At 43.9% G+C, this 17,856-nt stretch overlaps 2 protein-coding genes across 11 annotated transcripts in view; one reads left to right on the top strand and one right to left on the bottom strand.

Annotated features, from left to right (window-relative positions):
- The window catches only part of MAP7D3 (MAP7 domain containing 3), a 35,494-nt gene extending 22,268 nt beyond the window's left edge, over positions 1–13,226 (top strand). For all 3 annotated transcript variants that reach the window (XM_081222568.1, XM_081222569.1, XM_081222567.1), the window contains 8 exons: positions 3,129–3,261; positions 4,764–4,899; positions 5,845–5,949; positions 6,964–7,017; positions 8,654–8,756; positions 9,818–10,013; positions 10,940–11,211; positions 11,797–13,226. In XM_081222568.1, coding sequence (XP_081078694.1) covers positions 3,129–3,261; positions 4,764–4,899; positions 5,845–5,949; positions 6,964–7,017; positions 8,654–8,756; positions 9,818–10,013; positions 10,940–11,211; positions 11,797–11,804 — 1,007 coding nt within the window. In that variant the 3' untranslated portion in view covers positions 11,805–13,226. The remainder of the gene's footprint in view (positions 1–3,128; positions 3,262–4,763; positions 4,900–5,844; positions 5,950–6,963; positions 7,018–8,653; positions 8,757–9,817; positions 10,014–10,939; positions 11,212–11,796) is intronic.
- A 2,814-nt stretch (positions 13,227–16,040) lies between these two features.
- Positions 16,041–17,856, bottom strand: part of FHL1 (four and a half LIM domains 1) — a 60,890-nt gene continuing 59,074 nt past the window's right edge. For all 8 annotated transcript variants that reach the window (XM_081222572.1, XM_081222573.1, XM_081222575.1 and 5 more), the window contains one exon: positions 16,041–17,565. In XM_081222572.1, coding sequence (XP_081078698.1) covers positions 17,411–17,565 — 155 coding nt within the window. In that variant the 3' untranslated portion in view covers positions 16,041–17,410. The remainder of the gene's footprint in view (positions 17,566–17,856) is intronic.

Raw genomic sequence — 17,856 nt, forward strand, 5'->3', positions numbered from 1 at the left:
AGAGGCTCTACCAATTTACATTCCCACCAGCAGTGTAGGAGGGTTCCTTTTTCTCCACACCCTCTCCAGCACTGATTGTTTGTAGACTTTTTCATGATGGCCATTCTGACCGGTGTGAGGTGATACCTCATTGTAGTTTTGATTTGCATTTCTCTGATAATTTGTGGTGTTGAGCATCATTTCGTGTGCCTTTTGGTCATCTATATGGCTTCTTTAGAGAAATGTCTATTTAGTTCTGTCCATTTTTTGATTAGGCTTTCGTTTTTTTGTTACTGAGTTGTATAAGCTGTTTGTATATTTCGGAAATTAAGACCTTGTAGGTCACATTATTTGCAGATATTTTCTACCAGTCCATAGTTTGGCTTTTTGTTTTGCTTATGGTTTCCTTTGCTGTGCAAAAGCTTATAAGTTTGATTAGGTCCCATTTGTTTATTTTTGCTTTTATTCCTGTTGCCTTGGGAGACTGACCTAAGAAAACATTGCTACGATTTATGACAGAATGTTTTGCCTATGTTCTCTTCTAGGAGTTTTATGGTGTCCTGTTTTATATTTTAATAGTCTTTAAGCTATTTTGAGTTTATTTTTGTGTATGGTGTGAGGGAGTGTTCTGATTTCATTGACTTACATGTGGCTGTCCAGCTTTCCCAACACCACTTACAGAAGAGACTGTGTCTTCTCAGTTGTATATTCTTGCCTCCTTTGTCGAAGATTAATTGAGCGTAGATACGTGGGTTTTTTTCTGGGCTCTCTATTCTGTTCCACTGACCCATATGTCTGTTTTTGTGCCCGTACCACACTGTTTTGATTACTATAGCTTTGTAGTATTCTCTGAAGTCTGGGAGGGTTATGCCTCCAGCTTTGTTCTTTTTCCTCAAGATTGCTTTGGATATTCTGAGTCTTTTATGTATGGTTTCATAAAAATTTTAGGATTATTTGTTCTGGTTCTGTGAAAAATGTCATGGGTAATTTGATAGGGATCACATTAAATCTGTAGATTGCTTTGGGTAGTGTGGCCATTTTAACAATATTAATTCTTCCAACCCAAGAGCATGGGATATCTTTCCATTTCTTGAAATCATCTTCAGTTTCCTTTATCAATGTTTTATAGTTCTCCACATATAACTCTTATCTCCTTAGTCAGGTTTACTCCTAAGTGTTTTATTGTTTTTGATGCAATTTTAAAAGGGATTTTTTTCCCTTTCTGATACTTCATTGTTAGTGTAAAGAAATGCAATGGATTTCTGTATGTTAATCTTGTATCCTGCTACTTTGTTGAATATGGATGCAAAAATTTGAATTTGTTTATCAGTTCTAGTAGTTTCTGTGTGGAGTCTTGTGTGGGTTTCCTATGTATAATATCATGTCAACTACATATAATGACAGTTTTCCTCTTTGCTTCCAATTTGGATACCTTTTATTTCTTTTTCTTCTCTGATTGCTATGGCTAGGACTTCCGATACTGTCGTTGAATAGAAGTGGTGAGAGTGGGCATCCTTGTCTTGTTCCAGATTTTAGCAGGAAGGCTTTTAACTTTTCACTTTTGAGTATTAGATTGGCTGTAGGTTTGTCAAAGCTTTTATTATGTTGAGATATGTTCCCTCTATACCAACTTTGGTAAGAGTTTATCATGAAGAGATGCTGAATTTTATCAAAAGCCTTTTCTGCATCTATTGAGATGATCATATGGTTTTTGTCATTTCTTTTGTTGATGTGGTGTATCACATGGATTACTTTGCGTTTGTTGAACCATCCTTGTGACCCTGTGATGAATCCAACTTGATCATGGTGTATAATCCTTTTTGTGTCATTGGATTTGGTTTGCTAACATTTTTTTGAGAATTTTTCCATCTATATTCATCAAAGATATTGGCCTGTAATTTTCTTTTTTGGTATTACATGCATTCTTAATATCCATTGACATTACTTAATTTAAAATACACTCGTGATTTTTGCTTTTTGAAGGAATTCCACTGTGAATTCTTTGTAACAGAAATGATCTTTTTATTACAAATTATTTATTCCTGATTTTTTGAAATCCTCTTTTTTTTTTTTTTTGCGGTACGCGGGCCTCTCACTGTTGTGGCCTCTCCCATTGCGGAGCATAGACTCTGGACACACAGGCTCAGCAGCCATGGCTCACGGGCCTAGCCGCTCTATGGCATGTGGGATCTTCCCGGACCGGGGCATGAACCCATGCCCCCTGCATCAGCAGGCGGACTCTCAACCACTGCGCCACCAGGGAAGCCCTGAAATCCTCATTTTTGTATGTAGTTTATTTAAAACAAATTCGTCATACTTAAAACAAATATGTCACATGAACTAAAATTTTATGCCTCCATGTGGTCACCTTACTTTACTGATAGTCTTGGTTTCTTTGGTTATCTACAGTTAGCCACTTTATGATCAACCAAATATGTTAGCATACTATTATAACAGTTAGCTAAACAGTATATATTTAGTAAAGATGATGCACAGTGTACGCTGGATATATTTTTGTTTAATCGAGTAATTAAGATTTATACACTTCAGGGAATTCCCTGGTGGTCCAGTGGTTAAGGACTCGATGCTTTTACTGCCAGGGCCCAGGTTCGATCCCTGGTCAGGGAGCTAAGATCCTGCGAGCTGCATGGCATGACAAAATAACTTAAAAAATAAAAGATCTGTACACTTCATTTGGACCGAGCATAAGCTTGTCTTCCTCTATATTCAGTATATCTTAAGTTTTTTCCCATAGAGGCAATTCAGTCAGGTATCTCAAAACAGCTAAACCAAAGCAGGAGTACATTATTTCATTTTGGAACAGGTAGCTGTTAAAAATCAACAATATGCTACTTCTGTTGTTGGGGGGTGGGGGTGAGAGGGGGCGGGAGCTGGGCTTTTGAACAAAAGCTGTTACATAAATCACTTATAGTTTATTTATACATTTTAGACCAGGGACATACTGTTTGGTTTTTTTAACATCACAGGTTGTCTTGCACCTCTTTGTTGGACTTAGAGGCAGTAAGTTCCCTAAACTTAACTGTTTTACATGTTAATTTAAATTAGAGTCTGGTAATAAAAGCACACCAGGGCCTATGAATGCAGTAAGTTCCCTAAACTTAACTGTTTTACATGTTAATTTAAATTAGAGTCTGGTAATAAAAGCACACCAGGGCCTATGAATGCCGAGGAGGCAACAAGAATTTTGGCAGAGAAACGACGCCTTGCTCGTGAACAAAAAGAAAAAGAGGAAGAAAGACTACAAAAAGAGATGGAACAAAGGTTGGCACAAAATCATCCTTTCTATACTGTAAATCTTGGCTGGGGCCTGAATTCTGGAAGTCACACTTTATCCTCAAGTTAGATGTATTATAGATTCTCAAATAGTAACTGACTTTTTCTTCAGTGTGAATCAGAAATGACTCGTTGCCTTCTAAACAAATGTGGGGAGCATTTCAAGCAGACAGGATGCTGGTGTGTAGATGAGTGTATGGTCCTTTTTAGTCTCTATGTGTCATGTGCCGTCAGGTGTGCTGTAAAGATGCATAGAGACCTGAACTCGTGTCAGGGGCCTGGATCTCAGTGGGAGCGCCTGAGTGATCACACAAGACTCTTTCTGTTGCCATTCACTGGTATCAGCCCCTTTCTTTATTTCAAAAGTCCTTTATAACTTTAGAATTTGTAAACCTGTTTAAGAATAGGTTGCATACATCATGACCCTTTCCTACTAAATACTCCGTGTATACTTCCTAAGAACAAAAGCATTCTCTGACATAACCAGAGTATAATAACTAATATCAGGAAATTTATTATTTTATTTTCTAATTCAGAGTCAGCAGTTCAATTTGCCATTTGTCCCAGTGACATTCTTTATACATTTTTTTAGTTCAGAATTAAATCCTTAGACGGTTCATAAAAAATAATATATACACACACATAGAGTTAGTAACTGGTAAAGCAACTTTGCTTGAAACTTTTTTGTAAGTTTGAAAATAAAAAGTTACCAAAAAAAGAAAAAAATTGTAAACCTGGAAAGGATACTTCTTGTGTTTTACTGGGTTTCCAGTGACTTGTGGGCTGCCATTGTCGTGTACAGTTGTGTGCATTCTACCTCAATCTAAAGGTTTCTTGATCTTCGATCTCAAGGCCCATTTGATTTGGGGCCTTCTAATGTAAACCTCTGTCCACTGCCTGCAAAGAATAACTACAGTCCTGACTTTGTTTTTAAGTATTAAGTGTTCTTGAATCACAGTCACATGCTTTCCATGTACCTTACATGGGTTTGGGAGAAAGGAGGAGGAGACATTATGAATAGAAAAAACACCCCTATAACTTGAAGAATATTATTCATTGCTTCATGTAAACAGAGCTGGTTTAACATTTTAATAGCCCTGAATACCAGTCATTGTAGACTGGGCTTTTCTCCTCTGAGCACCACCAGACCCTCCTCTAAATTCCGTCTCTCACACCCCCATGTGAGACTGGGTGTGAGCATACGTCTAAAACAATTAAGAAGGAGTGATTTTATATATGTGTGTGTGTGTGTGTGCACGCACATTTGTGTTTTAAGACACAAAGTAGCCCACTACTTGATAGAAATCTTTTTCTACTCCCAAGGGCTAGCTTCCCCCATTTAAAAAAGATGAAATTATGCAAATCCTGTGTAGTAACAACACAGAAAAAGTGGTGAATCTAGTGTAAATAGAAATTGTATTACTATACACAATCAGCTTTACTATAAAAATGCACATAATAAGAGTTATTTAAATATTCTGTGTCATCAGGGAAATGAAAGACATAGCAAAGAAAGCAGATGAAGGCCAACAAGAGGAGTTCTCAAAATTTGGAGATGGGCAACCACCAAAGGAGATAAAGAAGAAAGGAAGTCAAGAACAAGAAGACCAAAAAGTAGAACTCCAGGTTTGCCGGCTCCCCACTTGATCAAGGGATGAGAACCAGATTCTAAAATTCAGTAGAAACCCAAAGCAAAAGTCTATTTCTCCAAGACAAAACAAGCAGATGCTGCATGCTCTAGTTGCATTCACATTACAGTCTCGCTATTACCAGTGTCTCTGTGAGTTGTTCTCAGCCACCCTTGGCCGAATCCCAGAATGTTTTCCAAGTGAAACAAAAGCAGAAAGCAGCAAATTACAGATGAGCAGTCCTTTAGTTTGTCTCTATAAATAATATTATAGCTTGGTTTCGGCAAATCCAGATCGCTCACAGAGATTAAACGTCCTGTGTGAGTTTTCCCAGCCCTGTATTCTGTGGTGACACTTAACACCTGCGCCACAACAGATAAGATACAAATTATGAATGCCTCATCAGATTCACTGATGAGAATGTTACCCATGTAAATTTAAATCACCAGGTAAATAAACCCCCAAACTGAGCTCAGACTATACTCAGTTTAAATTATTGTTGTAGCCTAATTTATATTCCAGTTTTAGTGTATCATTTATCAAAATCAATTAATATGTTACATAACTGATTGTATGCATTTGCATTCCTCGAGAAAGTACCTTTAGGAATCCTCTTGCTGCTTTTGAGAAGTGTAAGACTTGGCTTCTGATGCCTGTGTCAGTGGAAGACTACATAATCACATACATACTTGAAATGATCGTGGTCTGACAACCCTGAGGTCCTGAAGGGGATTAACGTGGCTTGTAAATCCTTGTGATAATAGTTAGGCTAGTTCTGTATATTTTTGCTAATGGTTTGAAAACTGATGATCCATGAATGTTATATATGTGGGTACTCTCAATCAAAAGGTTACATTCTTTTATTCTGGATAACATCTTACTGTTTCACTGATGTCACTCAGATATATTGAGATTAAATGATATTTTTATACAAATTTTCTAGAAAAGTGATGCCAAAATAAAAGCTCAGGAGGAGGCTGACAAACGCAAGAAGGAGCACGAGAGAATTATGTTACAGAATTTGCAGGAGAGATTAGAAAGGAAAAAGGTACTCCTTCCCTCTGTTTGGGGGGTTTGATTCTTTGTTTAAAACAATGTTGGGCACATGATATCAAAACATGTTTTTGAAAATGACAAGTAAGTGATATGCTAGCCTTGATTGTTTTCCCTCTGTGCTCTCTTATCCAAGGATCTGGCCCCTTCTCCCTAGAATGATGTCCTCTTACTGATCATCCCTCTCCCTCGTGGACCACTGATGACCATTACAGGGATGTCTCTATACAGCAAATCTCTGGGAACAAAGCTCCTTTGAACAGAGTCACTCAGGTCATGGTAGGGGTTGGTGGAAGTTAGAGTTTTTTCTAAGCTGGGCTGGAAATTGCAGCAACTGAGTGGGAAGAAGCAGAAGGTGGAGGCTTCCCTGAGAGGCCAAGGCGCAGGCTGTTTGTAAGGTAGGACCTCACTTTGTACAACCCAAGTGGTTTGTCTTGGAGCAAGGAGGGCCCTGGACCAGGCAAGGTACTTCACGGCGTCTCTGTTAGGAGATCAGTCACCCCGAGGAGGCCAGAGAGCTGCAGCTCTCCTCACCTTCAGGAAAGAAGGGAAAGCTTATCCCTCCTGCGTGTGCTCCTTCTAGTAACAAAACCTCTGACGGGGTTGCATTGTTGGGGTGCATTTTTTTCATTAACTCGGCTTCACTCGTGGGCTGTTCAGACTAAAATCATGCTCACAAGTTCTAATTGGTTTGCAATAATATGTTCTTAGTCTTAAGTAATAAACTTCCACGTCAGCAAAATCAGGAGTGGGAAGTCATTTGGATTTCTCTGTTAGGATAACAAGTACACCCATCACTGCTCAGGGTGTTTTCTAGATGATCATGAAACTGGGCTAGAAGGAAGGCACCCAGGTGCCGGCCCAGGGTCTTGCGTCGGTTGTATCTGTGGCGTTGGAGCAGTCACTGATATTGTCCGCTTCTGGAACATGGAAATAATCAACTTCTTCAGGACCAGTGTTTTGTTTTTAATCTGTTTTCATGTTTGAATTTTTATTTTCCTTTAAATAGAGAATTGAGGAAATTATGAAGCGGACAAGAAGGCCAGATTCAAATACCTCAAAGGTAGTCTGTGTGCTCCTACCAGCAGTGTATAAGAATTCCTGTTGCTTCACATTCTTGCCGACTTTTTAATTTTTGCCCATCTCTGGTGGTAACGAAATAACATCACATTGGCATTTCCCTGATTATTAAAAAGGTTGAGCATGTTTTCATACCTTTAGTTAGCTTTCATGTTTTTTCTGGTGTGGAACGCTTGTTTAGGTCTTTTGCCCAAACTTTCTGGCTGACTTGTCTTTTCCTTACTCATTGGTAGTTCTTTAAATGTTCTAGAAGCTTCTCCTTTCTTGCTTGTATGTGTTGCAGATATCTTTTCCCAGTTTGTGGCCTGTCTTTTCTTCTTGCTGTCTGCTGCTACATAGAAGTTCTTGATTTTCACATCGCTGAATTTATCAAGATTTTTGGATGACTAATGGAGTCGGGTGCCTTATTGGCCATTTGGAGATTCACTCTGGTGAAGCGCCTTTTCAAGTCCTTTGCCCCTGTTTCCATTCGGTCACTTGCCTTTTTCCTATTGACCTGTAGATTTTACCTGCTCTGCTTCTGAGCCCTTTGGACATCTGTATTGCAATTATTAGCCCCTGTGCAGTAGTTTGCCTCACACTCTCATAATGTCTTTTGATAAACAGAAGCTTATTTTAATGAACTGAAATTTAGCAGTTTCTTTCCTTTATGGTTAGTGCTTTCAGGGTATATCTCATAAGTATTTGTTTACTGCCACCCTTCCCTCCCCGGCCCCAGTGTCCTCCCTTTTGATGGTTTGCGTGCATCTAAGGTCTTTTCCCCCTAGATTCTGTGTCCTTTACCTTCTGAGCTACAAAACTGATATTTTGCCTATTTACAGTTGCCCAGTTGTGGTCACTCATATCATGAAAATTTAGAATAGAAAATGTCATTCCTGAAAAGTGCTGGGAGTTGCCATCTCAAGGATCATTTAGCCCATTGGCCTGAGATGCCCTGCCCCAAGCAGCAGCCAAGAACTTTTTTAGCCAAGGCCCCACCTTGGCAGAGCCCCCATGCCAGCCCAAAGCTGTTGCCCCTTGGCTCCCACTCAGGGAAGTCTTTCATTCTTGAGTGGCTTTCCCTAGCTGCAAGACACGGGCCACCTGTCCTGTCCTCTGTAGATTCTGTGGGCCAAAGAGGTTAGATTTTTTTTTACCTTTTAACTGAAATGACAAAAAATAGCCATCAATCCAGGTGTGAAATCTGTCTTTTTAAAAATTTATTTATTTTATTTTTATTTTTGGCTGCATTGGGTCTTCGTTGCTGCACGCGGGCTCTAGTTGCAGCGAGCGGGCGCTACTCTTCGTTGCAGTGCGCGGGCTTCTCATTGCGGTGGCTTCTCTTGTTGCGGAGCATGGGCTCTAGGTGCACGGGCTTCAGTAGTTGTGGCATGTGGGCTCAGTAGTTGTGGCTCACGGGCTCTAGAGCACAGGCTCAGTAGTTGTGGCACACGGGTTTACTTGCTCCGGGGCATGTGGGATCTTCCCGGGCCAGGGCTTGAACCCGTGTCCCCTGCATTGGCAGGTGGATTCTTAACCACTGCGCCACCAGGGAATCCCTGAAATCTGTCTTCTTTGAAATAACTAAGTCAGGATGACTGAATATTAGCTGTAATCATGACTTTCATTTTTCATGGTAGGATACAGAAACATGCAGCAATGATGCATATGAGGAGGACGAGGCAGACGATGAGGACGAGTCAGAAAGTGACAGTGATTCCTCTGATGACATGCATCCGTCAGGTTTGCTTGCCTTCTGAGTTCTGTTAGTCGGTATTTAGAAGCTGGACTGTCTAGGCTCATCCAGAGGTTTCTCCACTTCTGAGCTGTGTGGATTTGAGCAGGTTACTCAACCTCTCTGTGTTCAGTTTTCCTGTCTGAAAAAGGAGAAGCTAATGTTGTTCTCTCCCTAGGGTGGGCGTGAGATTGCAGTGAGATCATGTAGTGCTAACAGTGCCTGACACATAGCAAACTCTCAATAAATATTAGCTGCTGCTACAGCTGTTACTGTGTTTCGGGTTGTGCTGAGAGACTGTAAATGGCAGCTCTTTCTCAGCTCAGTGTGAGGCTTACTAGCATCTCGCAGTTCAGGACCTTGTGGTGCATTCATGACTGACCATAGGTAGAATGCCACTCCCCGCCTCACTGAGAGAAAATGAGAATCAGGTCGTGATACGAGTGCCCCTAAGGTGTATTGTTGAGTCTCGTTCATTCCCTGGTGGGTAGGAACCACTTAATGGCCACAGTAATGGCACTTGAGAAAACACGATTCGTTCACCCTTTATGGCGTAGCAGGTATCGAACACACAAGTCAGGCGCTCTGCTAGCTACTGGGACCTCGAGGAACCACAGCCAGTGGGGAGCCAGACATGAACAGACCGGGGTGCTGCCACAAGCGGGTCACACTTAAAAGAAGTTTGGCCAGAATGCCATGAGAACGGAGCAGTAGGGGCAGCCGAGCTGTAGGCTCCATCTTAGGGCATTGGAAAAGGTTGAGGTCGGAGGTGAGACTAAAATAAGAGGGTCATCAGGAGGAGGGGCGAGAAGTGCGGTGCCATCTGGCCCTCTGGCCATCATTCTTTGCTGGCAAAGGAGAGAGGGCAAGTTCCTTAGAGGTGGCGCTTTGTGCTTTGAGGGCTGGCTGGGCTTGTGCCCTGGGCGGTAGTCCAGGCCATGGCTCCGGGAAGTGCTGCCATGGGACAGCTCCTGCCTTCAGGCAGGCTCCCTCCCGAGCCGGCAGGCACCTTGCTTGTCTTGTTGTTGAAACTCCAGTTTTAATCTTGTTGCTCTTTTTTTTCCTCTAGCTTTTATAAATGGCATGGAGTCATCCACAAAACCAAAAACACATTTTAAAAATGTGAAGAACACTTGCAAGCTGGTGTTTTTAGATGCGACTTCTAGCTACATCCGTAAAGAGACAAAAACACTTTTAAATTGTGACATGAAAACCTTCAGACAAAAAAGAGTGAAAGACCCTTTGAATCAGACAAAGAGTGCCAGGTGAGTCCCTAGGTGAGTTCATCAGAATACTCTTGGAAGGGTTATGATTGGCATTCTTAGAATGGTGCATGAGATTATTGACTGAGCTCTTAGTTTGTACCAAACACTGTGTCAAGGACTCGACTTATAGAAACAAACTAATCCCCACAGCAGCCTTGCTTAGTGAGGATGAGCATCCCTATTTTTTACAGGCGAGGAAACTCAGGCGTGCAGAGATTATGGGCCTTATTTGCCCAGCATCCCACTGTTCAAGGGCAGAGCCCAAATTCAAACCCAGCTACACCTGACTCCAAACTGTGCTTTTATTCATGCTGGTTAGTGTTGTCTCATACAGTCAGGGAAGGGGACATTGATTGAGTGACTGCAGTATACCAGGCATTTTAACTATTTTAATTCTCCTTGCAACTCTGAGTTTGATATTAAAGTCCTCACTGTACATATGGGAAACTGAGGGTCAGAGGGTTAGGTCAGAAGAACAGGACCAGATTCCTGGAAAGGAAGGCTCCTTGGGCAATGGCCTGAAAAGACATTAACCTGCAAGGCCTGTGGAAACAATCCGCTAAGAGACTTGGTGATGGTGTGGAAAGGGCACTGGAGCTGGTAAACCCACATGAGTCCTCACCCCGCCTTACTGGCTGTGTCCTGGATCTGCTTGCAGTAGGGGCAGCGTCCCTAGAGCCCTGTGTGCGCAGCTGCTCCTGGCCCCCCTCAGCGTTCCCATGGAGCCCTAGGACCTGGGAGGACACAACTTGGAAACCAGTGTGTTCTGTCATCTCCAGGGTCCCTTCCATCCAGCCTTCCCATTCTGTGATTCTGAAAGTTTATTTATGTCCAAGACATTTCTTAGAATTAAATAATAAAGCTTCTTTCAGGCAAAGCCTTGGTTTGGGGATAATCCGGATTATAACCAAAATATCTCTTTCCAGATCCTCCACCAAAAGAACAGCCAACCGAGCAGCCAAAACCGGAAAGGCAGAAACCAGCAACACCATGGGACCTTCCGAGAGCTTACATTCAGAGGCACAGGATTGGGTCTGTGACAAGACTATTGACATCACAAGCGAGGTAGAACCACCTAAGTCCAGTATCCCTCCTGATAGCCGAAAACACCATCTGAAAGGTCCCATGGCATCCTGCCTAAGTCACCAGCCGCCTATAGACAACAAGAAAACAGGCAAATCTGTTTCTGCTCGATCAGGTAAGGCCTCATCCCATCTTCACTTCATTTGAAAGGTGGTTGACCTTGAACCCTCCTGTGTTTCCAGCTGTTCCAAGGTTGTCTTGGTGAGGGAGAAGACAGTGGTTGGTCTAAAACTAGGTTGATGTAGAAGAGCCCTCCATTAAGTTAGTTTTGAGAGGGTAAATGACTTGATTCTAATTTTTATGGCCTGCATTTCCTGCCAGATATACAAAGTGGGGTTCATTTCAAACCCCAGACCCCTCAGGTTCCTCTGCGCTCCTGATCCACTGGCTGCTCTACGGCACACAGATAATCATTCAGGGCAGAGGGTTAGTGAGTTTTTTGGAATTAGGCTCTCAACTTGCGTTTCCAAAACCAAAAGGCCTGTGTTTTTCTTTCCTTGAGAAGCTCTCTTTGAAATTGAGAGGAGCTTGGGTCCATTTTGGGGGTTGGGGAACGTTTATAAGAGCACCAGTGTGTCAGCAACTCCAGGGGCGCTACTGAGGGTCCCAGGCCCACCTCAGAGCGGAGCCAGGGCCCACTTGCTGTGGAACCAGCATTTTCTCTACTAACCTTCTTTCTTTTCTTTTTCCCTCTGGTCAGATATGTAAACCTCATCCAGCCTGGAAGAGAAGCCATTCTCCAACTCTGGATTTTGACCTCCAGGCACACCTCTCAAAATTTCTCCACGTCCTACTTGAACCTGGCAAAGAAAATGACTCTCAAAAAAAAAAAAAAAGGGAAACATCAAAACGTCATCTTAACATATCTCAGAAGATGCTCATATCATCTTGACTCTTGCCCACAAGCAAGGGTTCTGAGTAAAGAGTCATTTTGTTTTCCTGTAAAAATCTTCATGTCTCTCGTTCTTGTGTTTTCCTGCCAACACGTTTGAGTGTGTATCAAGCGTGTCTTTATAAAATGCTAACTCTTGAGTTTCTAAGAGAATCTCTACCAGAGGAACAGTTTTTTCTCAGTATATATTTGAAATGTTAAAATCATGTTTACTCCATTTAACAATTACTTTAATTTACCAATAAAAACTCACATTTGATCTTGTAGAGAACATGATGGCTTATTTGAGGGCCTCAAGATTCCTCACGAGAGCTTTGTTTGGATTGTTCTTAATATACAAATACAGAAGGTTGCAAAATATTAAATCACATTTTACCGCTATGTACATATATTTCTAACTCTGCCATAGTCTGCCAGCCCCGTACACAGGCACTGATACCCCCAAATACTGGGAGCCCTAGAAGGTGTGATCTTTAGCATCTTCCCTGCTTTTGTCAGTGTTTCATTTTGAAGTACATACTGCGGTTTATCTATAAAAACATGTTATTATTTTTATTGTGTACATAAGGCAGTATTTGGCTGTTGTCTGGTGGGGTATGTTTAATTCCTCTAAATGTTTACTGTGTATAATCTTTTTCTGCTTGTGCTCTCCAGGCTTGCCCTTCAGTATACACTCAGGCTTGAGATGTGGAATCAAAATTTGCTTGCCTTTTTCTAGTGGCTGGCTGCGAGTGAGTACATAACCGAAGTGTTATTCTTTGGTCCCCTTGATAGGCACAGAGACATACACAATGTACACGCACACACGTGTACACAGGATATATATTTCCTGAAATCCACTGAATCCTGCTTAAACCATTGACTAAGACTTGAATTCAAATTAGTGGTCCTAATGCTAATGAGTTTTCTGGTGAATCACAAATAGTTTGAAGCAGGCCTGTGTTCTTTGTAGCCACCAGTCTTCGATTAGTAAAAGGAAGTAGTTATTCTTTCTGATTCCCTAGTTCTTTGCTATTCAGAGTACTGTATCTTTGTTATAGAATAGAGCTTGGTGCCTTAGATTTAAAAACTTTTCGTACACTAGCTCTTTTATAAAAAAGGCAGAGACAGTCATCTTAACAGATGTGATTCTGATATTTTTCTGTACAGATTTCACATGTTGAAACACTGTTACGCCTTCATATAAATGTGTGTGCTCTATACAATAAACTTTGCAGGTAAAGCAAGTTTTATTCTTATTTTAATAATAAAAAATGTACTGGTGGTGGTATAAAGGTGACACCAGTTGTTAACCAAGCTATGAACACAGGCAACCGGTATGTTCAATAAGTAATCAAATCCTCTGGTAAGTAATCAAATCCTCTGATGCCCCTCTGCAGTCACTTGGTAATTTGGTGGCGTTCCACCGTGGGACATTAAGGTGTGAATTTTGAACTCTGGTCTTCTTCCTGCACCTGTTTCAATGCTTGTTAGTTCTTCCCTGTGATGGCTCTGACTTATACTTGAGGCCAGTGATTAAAGTATCTTTCTTTTTACTGTGGTAAAAGTCACATAAGTGGCATTTAGTACATTTACAATGTACAACCATCACCGCTATCTAGTTCCAGAATGTTCTCATTATCCTAAAAAGAAAGCCAGTGCCCTTTAAGCAGTCACTCCCCATTCCCTCTTCCACAGCTCTGGTTTTTTTTTATAAATTTATTTTATTTATTATTTTTGGCTGCATTGGATCTTCATTGATGCGTGCGGGCTTTCTCTAGTTGCAGCGAGCGGGTGCTACTCTTCGTTGTGGTGCGCGGGCTTCTCATCGCGGTGGCTCCTCTTGTTGCGGAGCACGGGCTCCAGGTGCGCGGGCTTCAGGAGTTGTGACTCGCGGGCTCTAGAGCGCAGGCTCAGTAGTTGTGGCGCACGGGCTTAGTTGGCCCACGGCATGTGGGATCTTCCCGGACCAGGGCTTGAACCCGTGTCCCCTGCATTGGCAGGCGGATTCTTAACCACTGCGCCACCAGGGAAGCCTCTCCCACAGCCCTTTTAAACATCGCATTTGGTGCTGGCTGCGCATGAGGAAAACACATTTGCTTTTGAAAGTCTGAGCACGCACTCAGGCAGTAATTGTGCTCTGTTAACGCGCGCATCCCTTCATGACATCACTGTTACGGTGTGTGGCCAAACCAGTGTTTTGATCTGCCCATAAATGTTTAGTTTCTAATCTGGAAACATGTTCCACTGCACTAGGTTTTGTGTTTGATAAGGTGAGGTCCTTGTTTATCCCTGATCTTTGGCACCTGGTGCTTTGAGAACAGTGGCAGCCGTTCCCCACTTGGCATTCAGTACCGGGCCATCCACTGGGGCTGTTGAACCAGGACATTCCCTGGTACGCAGACAACCTGAAGTACGGTCAGAGCACCCTGCTGACAGCCCTGAGGTGATGGACGCTGACCCGGCCTCCGTGCTTGCCGTAGGCTGAGGGCAGGCCCCTGGCCTCTTCCGGTGGATTCTGTAGATAGCCCATTTCCCACACCCATGTCATCTGCGCCCCCCACTGCCCCTGTGTGCAGTGAAGCTTTTCAACAGCTCCAATTCCCGGCAACCAGAAAAACGCGGTGAGAACACTAGAAAGGATGCTGGACAGGTCTGAGGACCCGAATTCCTGCCGAGGGGGCTGCAAGCCCTCCAAGCAACTCTGCGCCGTTCCTGTCTGGTGAGCGGGCTGGGGGGCTGCGCTAGGATCTCGGAGGGCCCTCAGTTCTCAGGAGTCGCTAACTCATTGGCGAGAGCTAGAGGGTCGGGAGGTGGGCGTAGAACTGCAGCAGCAGCTGGTGCCAAGATGCACAGCCCAGAGGCAGACTGCCCGGCCTGTCCTATCATCAGGGCTCAGTCTGATCCCTGCACACCCCACAGGCCTGGTCAGTTGAAGCAGGTCCCAGAAAGGCCTCCTTGCCCTCGGTCTCCCTCCCCACCAATCCAGTTCCAGTGTTTCCAGATGGGCTCGTCTCATAATTTCCCCAACTGTGTTGTAATAACCGTAGTTATGTTTACACATTCTATGTGCCAGGTACTTTATAGGTATCATTTTAAACCCATAATTTTAAGCCCTTACAACAACCTTGTAAGCTCCCTTGGGAAGCAGAGGGGCACCATCCCAACTCCCTGCCCCACCCCTGCTTCGGTGCCCCAGGAGAGACGCGCGTGCGCGCGTGTGTTCCCCATTCATAGGAATGCTCACGGTTTCCTATACCCAGGTTTTGACTCCTAACAAACATGGCAAACGTTAGCCCCAGAGGGGTTCTGTCCTTTGATTAGCCCGGGCATGAGGCTCCTCAATGAAGAGGCCCTCTCCTCCTGCCTCGGCCTTTAGCTGAAGTATCCTGGGGACCCTTCCACCTGAGGAGTCTGCAGCAGACAACCATGTCACTGAGCACCCAACGCCATCCTGAAACGACCACATGGCATGGACGGCTTGGACGCCCGAAGAACCTGAGCCTCGGGGGTGTGGCTGTGATCTACAAGTTACCTCCACGTCTGCCCACACTGTCCCCACGCCCCCCATCCCTGAGATACAGGGGCCCCAGTGAGCAGCCTCCCAAGTAAGCGGCAGCCTCGAGGGGGTGCCTTCTTCCGACAGTGGTGGAGCGGCAGTTGAGGGCACAGCAGCGTCCGCCACAGCTCGGGGCTCCAGGGGGCACAGGGAAAGGGCAGCCGACAAAACAAACAGGGACGGGATGACTTCTCGATGACAAACTTCAGCTGCAGTTCCCTTCCCACCTCCAGCCCCCTTTGGCCAGAGGAAATCAGTGTGCTCTTTTTAAGGGATGTGGACATCTGGGAAGTGTTATCTTGGGTCAGAATGGGGTTTTTTGTTACTGTTTTTAACTGTATCCAAGTGCTGTTACAGGTTTGTTTTATCTTGTCGTTCGTGTAGTTCCACTCAACCGCACCGAACTGAGCATGTCCTCGAAGGAAGGAAAAGTTAGTTATTCAGGTTTCTGGATCAGCAGTATCACCTTAGAACAACTGCACCGGACAGAATTAATTAGAAGTCAGGAGGCAAGTTATTTATATGCTGCTTTATTTCTGTAAGGATACACTGAACTGTCAGATGATCATAGCTAACGACAAAATGTAGAAATGAGGCATCGGCTTCTCTAACCACTCCTACAAGAATGTTAATATGCACTGTCATTACATGTGTACTCTTGATATCGTCTCATTATACTATGTAATATAACAATGTAGCTAGAATACAGTAAGTAGGTGATCCTGCATCTCAGGTAAGCGCTACGTGGAAATCCGGTTCTGCCTGCGGGGACAGTGGCCTCCGCAGCCCCCAGAGAGCCAGCTAAGCTCTTGAGGAACAGTCCTCAGAATCCCAAGAGAAGGGACTTGGCGGGCCTGCTTATTAACACACGGACACAGAGCAGACAAGTACTGTGTTACAAGGGATTCCACTTGTCACTTGTTGGGAAATGTCATATCCGTGTCAATGACAGTCCTGGCGCCTGCTCACCTACCCCTCTGGACTCTTATGGATGACTTTCAGAACTGCAGGAACGTCTGAGGGGGCTAAAATATTTCCATGCAAGTCTCCAAACCCAATAAGCTATGTTGCTATTAATTAAAACGAAAATTTATTAATTAAAAAAAGATAAAGGACAGCTGGGTTAGTTTTGTTAAGCTTCCAGAAGTATTCGCTGTGATGACGTTCTTCTGCAACAGGCTTGTTTTCTCAGATCTGCCTACACTTTCCAAATCACCTGCACGTTCCATGTTTCAAAGTAGGAACGCTCAGAAAACACGCCACACGGGGAAATCAAAACGTTAGTACAGGGGAAAAGGTCAGTTGAGAATTACAGCTAAATTCAAATGTTAATTTTCTGGAAATCCGTGTTAGTCATTTGAAAGCACAAAAGAACAGAAGGAAGGTTTTGAGGAGGAAGTTAAACCATGCATTTCGCTAAGTTCTTTCTGCTCACAGAACAGGGTGAGCAGCCGAGTTGGAGCAGCCGCTGCAACTCTGATGTGTCGTGTGACTGACACGGTGGGTCCCAGCTGAGCCACAGGAGGCATCTCAGTGGGGGGCTTTATCTCTTAGGCTTCTTGCTTATGTCACTAAGCAGCTACATGGTCAGCACTTTTCTGCTCTATGATAAACATGCAGAAGAGTCAATCTAGCTAAGTGTTCGTTTGCTAATTGCAGCTATGGAGAAATTGACTTTGCTGCAGGGTTGCTTTTTGCTAAATCCTAATATGATCACTGTGTGCCCTTACTTGAGTAATAACTGTAAAATGGGAGGAAAGACAGAAGGAGCAACCCTGAAGAGGTGAAAGGCCGCTCTCGCCCTATGGGTGGTGCCGGGCAGAGGGCGAGGACACGAGGAACAAGACTCAAATTCCATTTTACAGGACAGGAGCCCCTGTCACTTTACAGCTTTTTGGCACAGTCGGGGCAATACACTTGCTCCTGATGGAAAACAAAGCGCTTGTTGGCCAGATTCATGGAGCATTTTTTGCAGTGGAAGCAGTAGTCGTGCCAGGATTGTCCTTCATAGGCCACCACACTGGAGCCTTTACCAAACCCTGTGGAGGAAACAAAAGCAAACAAAAGCGACAGCTGAGTGGACACAGGTGGCAGCCAGGCCGCCGCCTTGCCCATTCACGGAGCCGACAAGCACGCGGGCAGCGTCCGCCCGGCGCCCGGCCCCCCACTCCACCGCGCACCGTCCCCCACGCCGCCGGGACCTGAGAAGATGCCAGAGCTCAGTCGAGGGCCCCCTTGCTCTCCAGAACCCACATCCCCTGCCACCGCCATCGCCCTGTGACTGATGCGCACCGACCTCCCAGCACAACCAGTTTCTTTGATTTAGGTCA

This window comes from Mesoplodon bidens (assembly GCF_964165515.1).
Source record: "Mesoplodon bidens genome assembly, chromosome: X".
In the NCBI taxonomy this organism is placed as follows: domain Eukaryota; kingdom Metazoa; phylum Chordata; class Mammalia; order Artiodactyla; family Ziphiidae; genus Mesoplodon; species Mesoplodon bidens.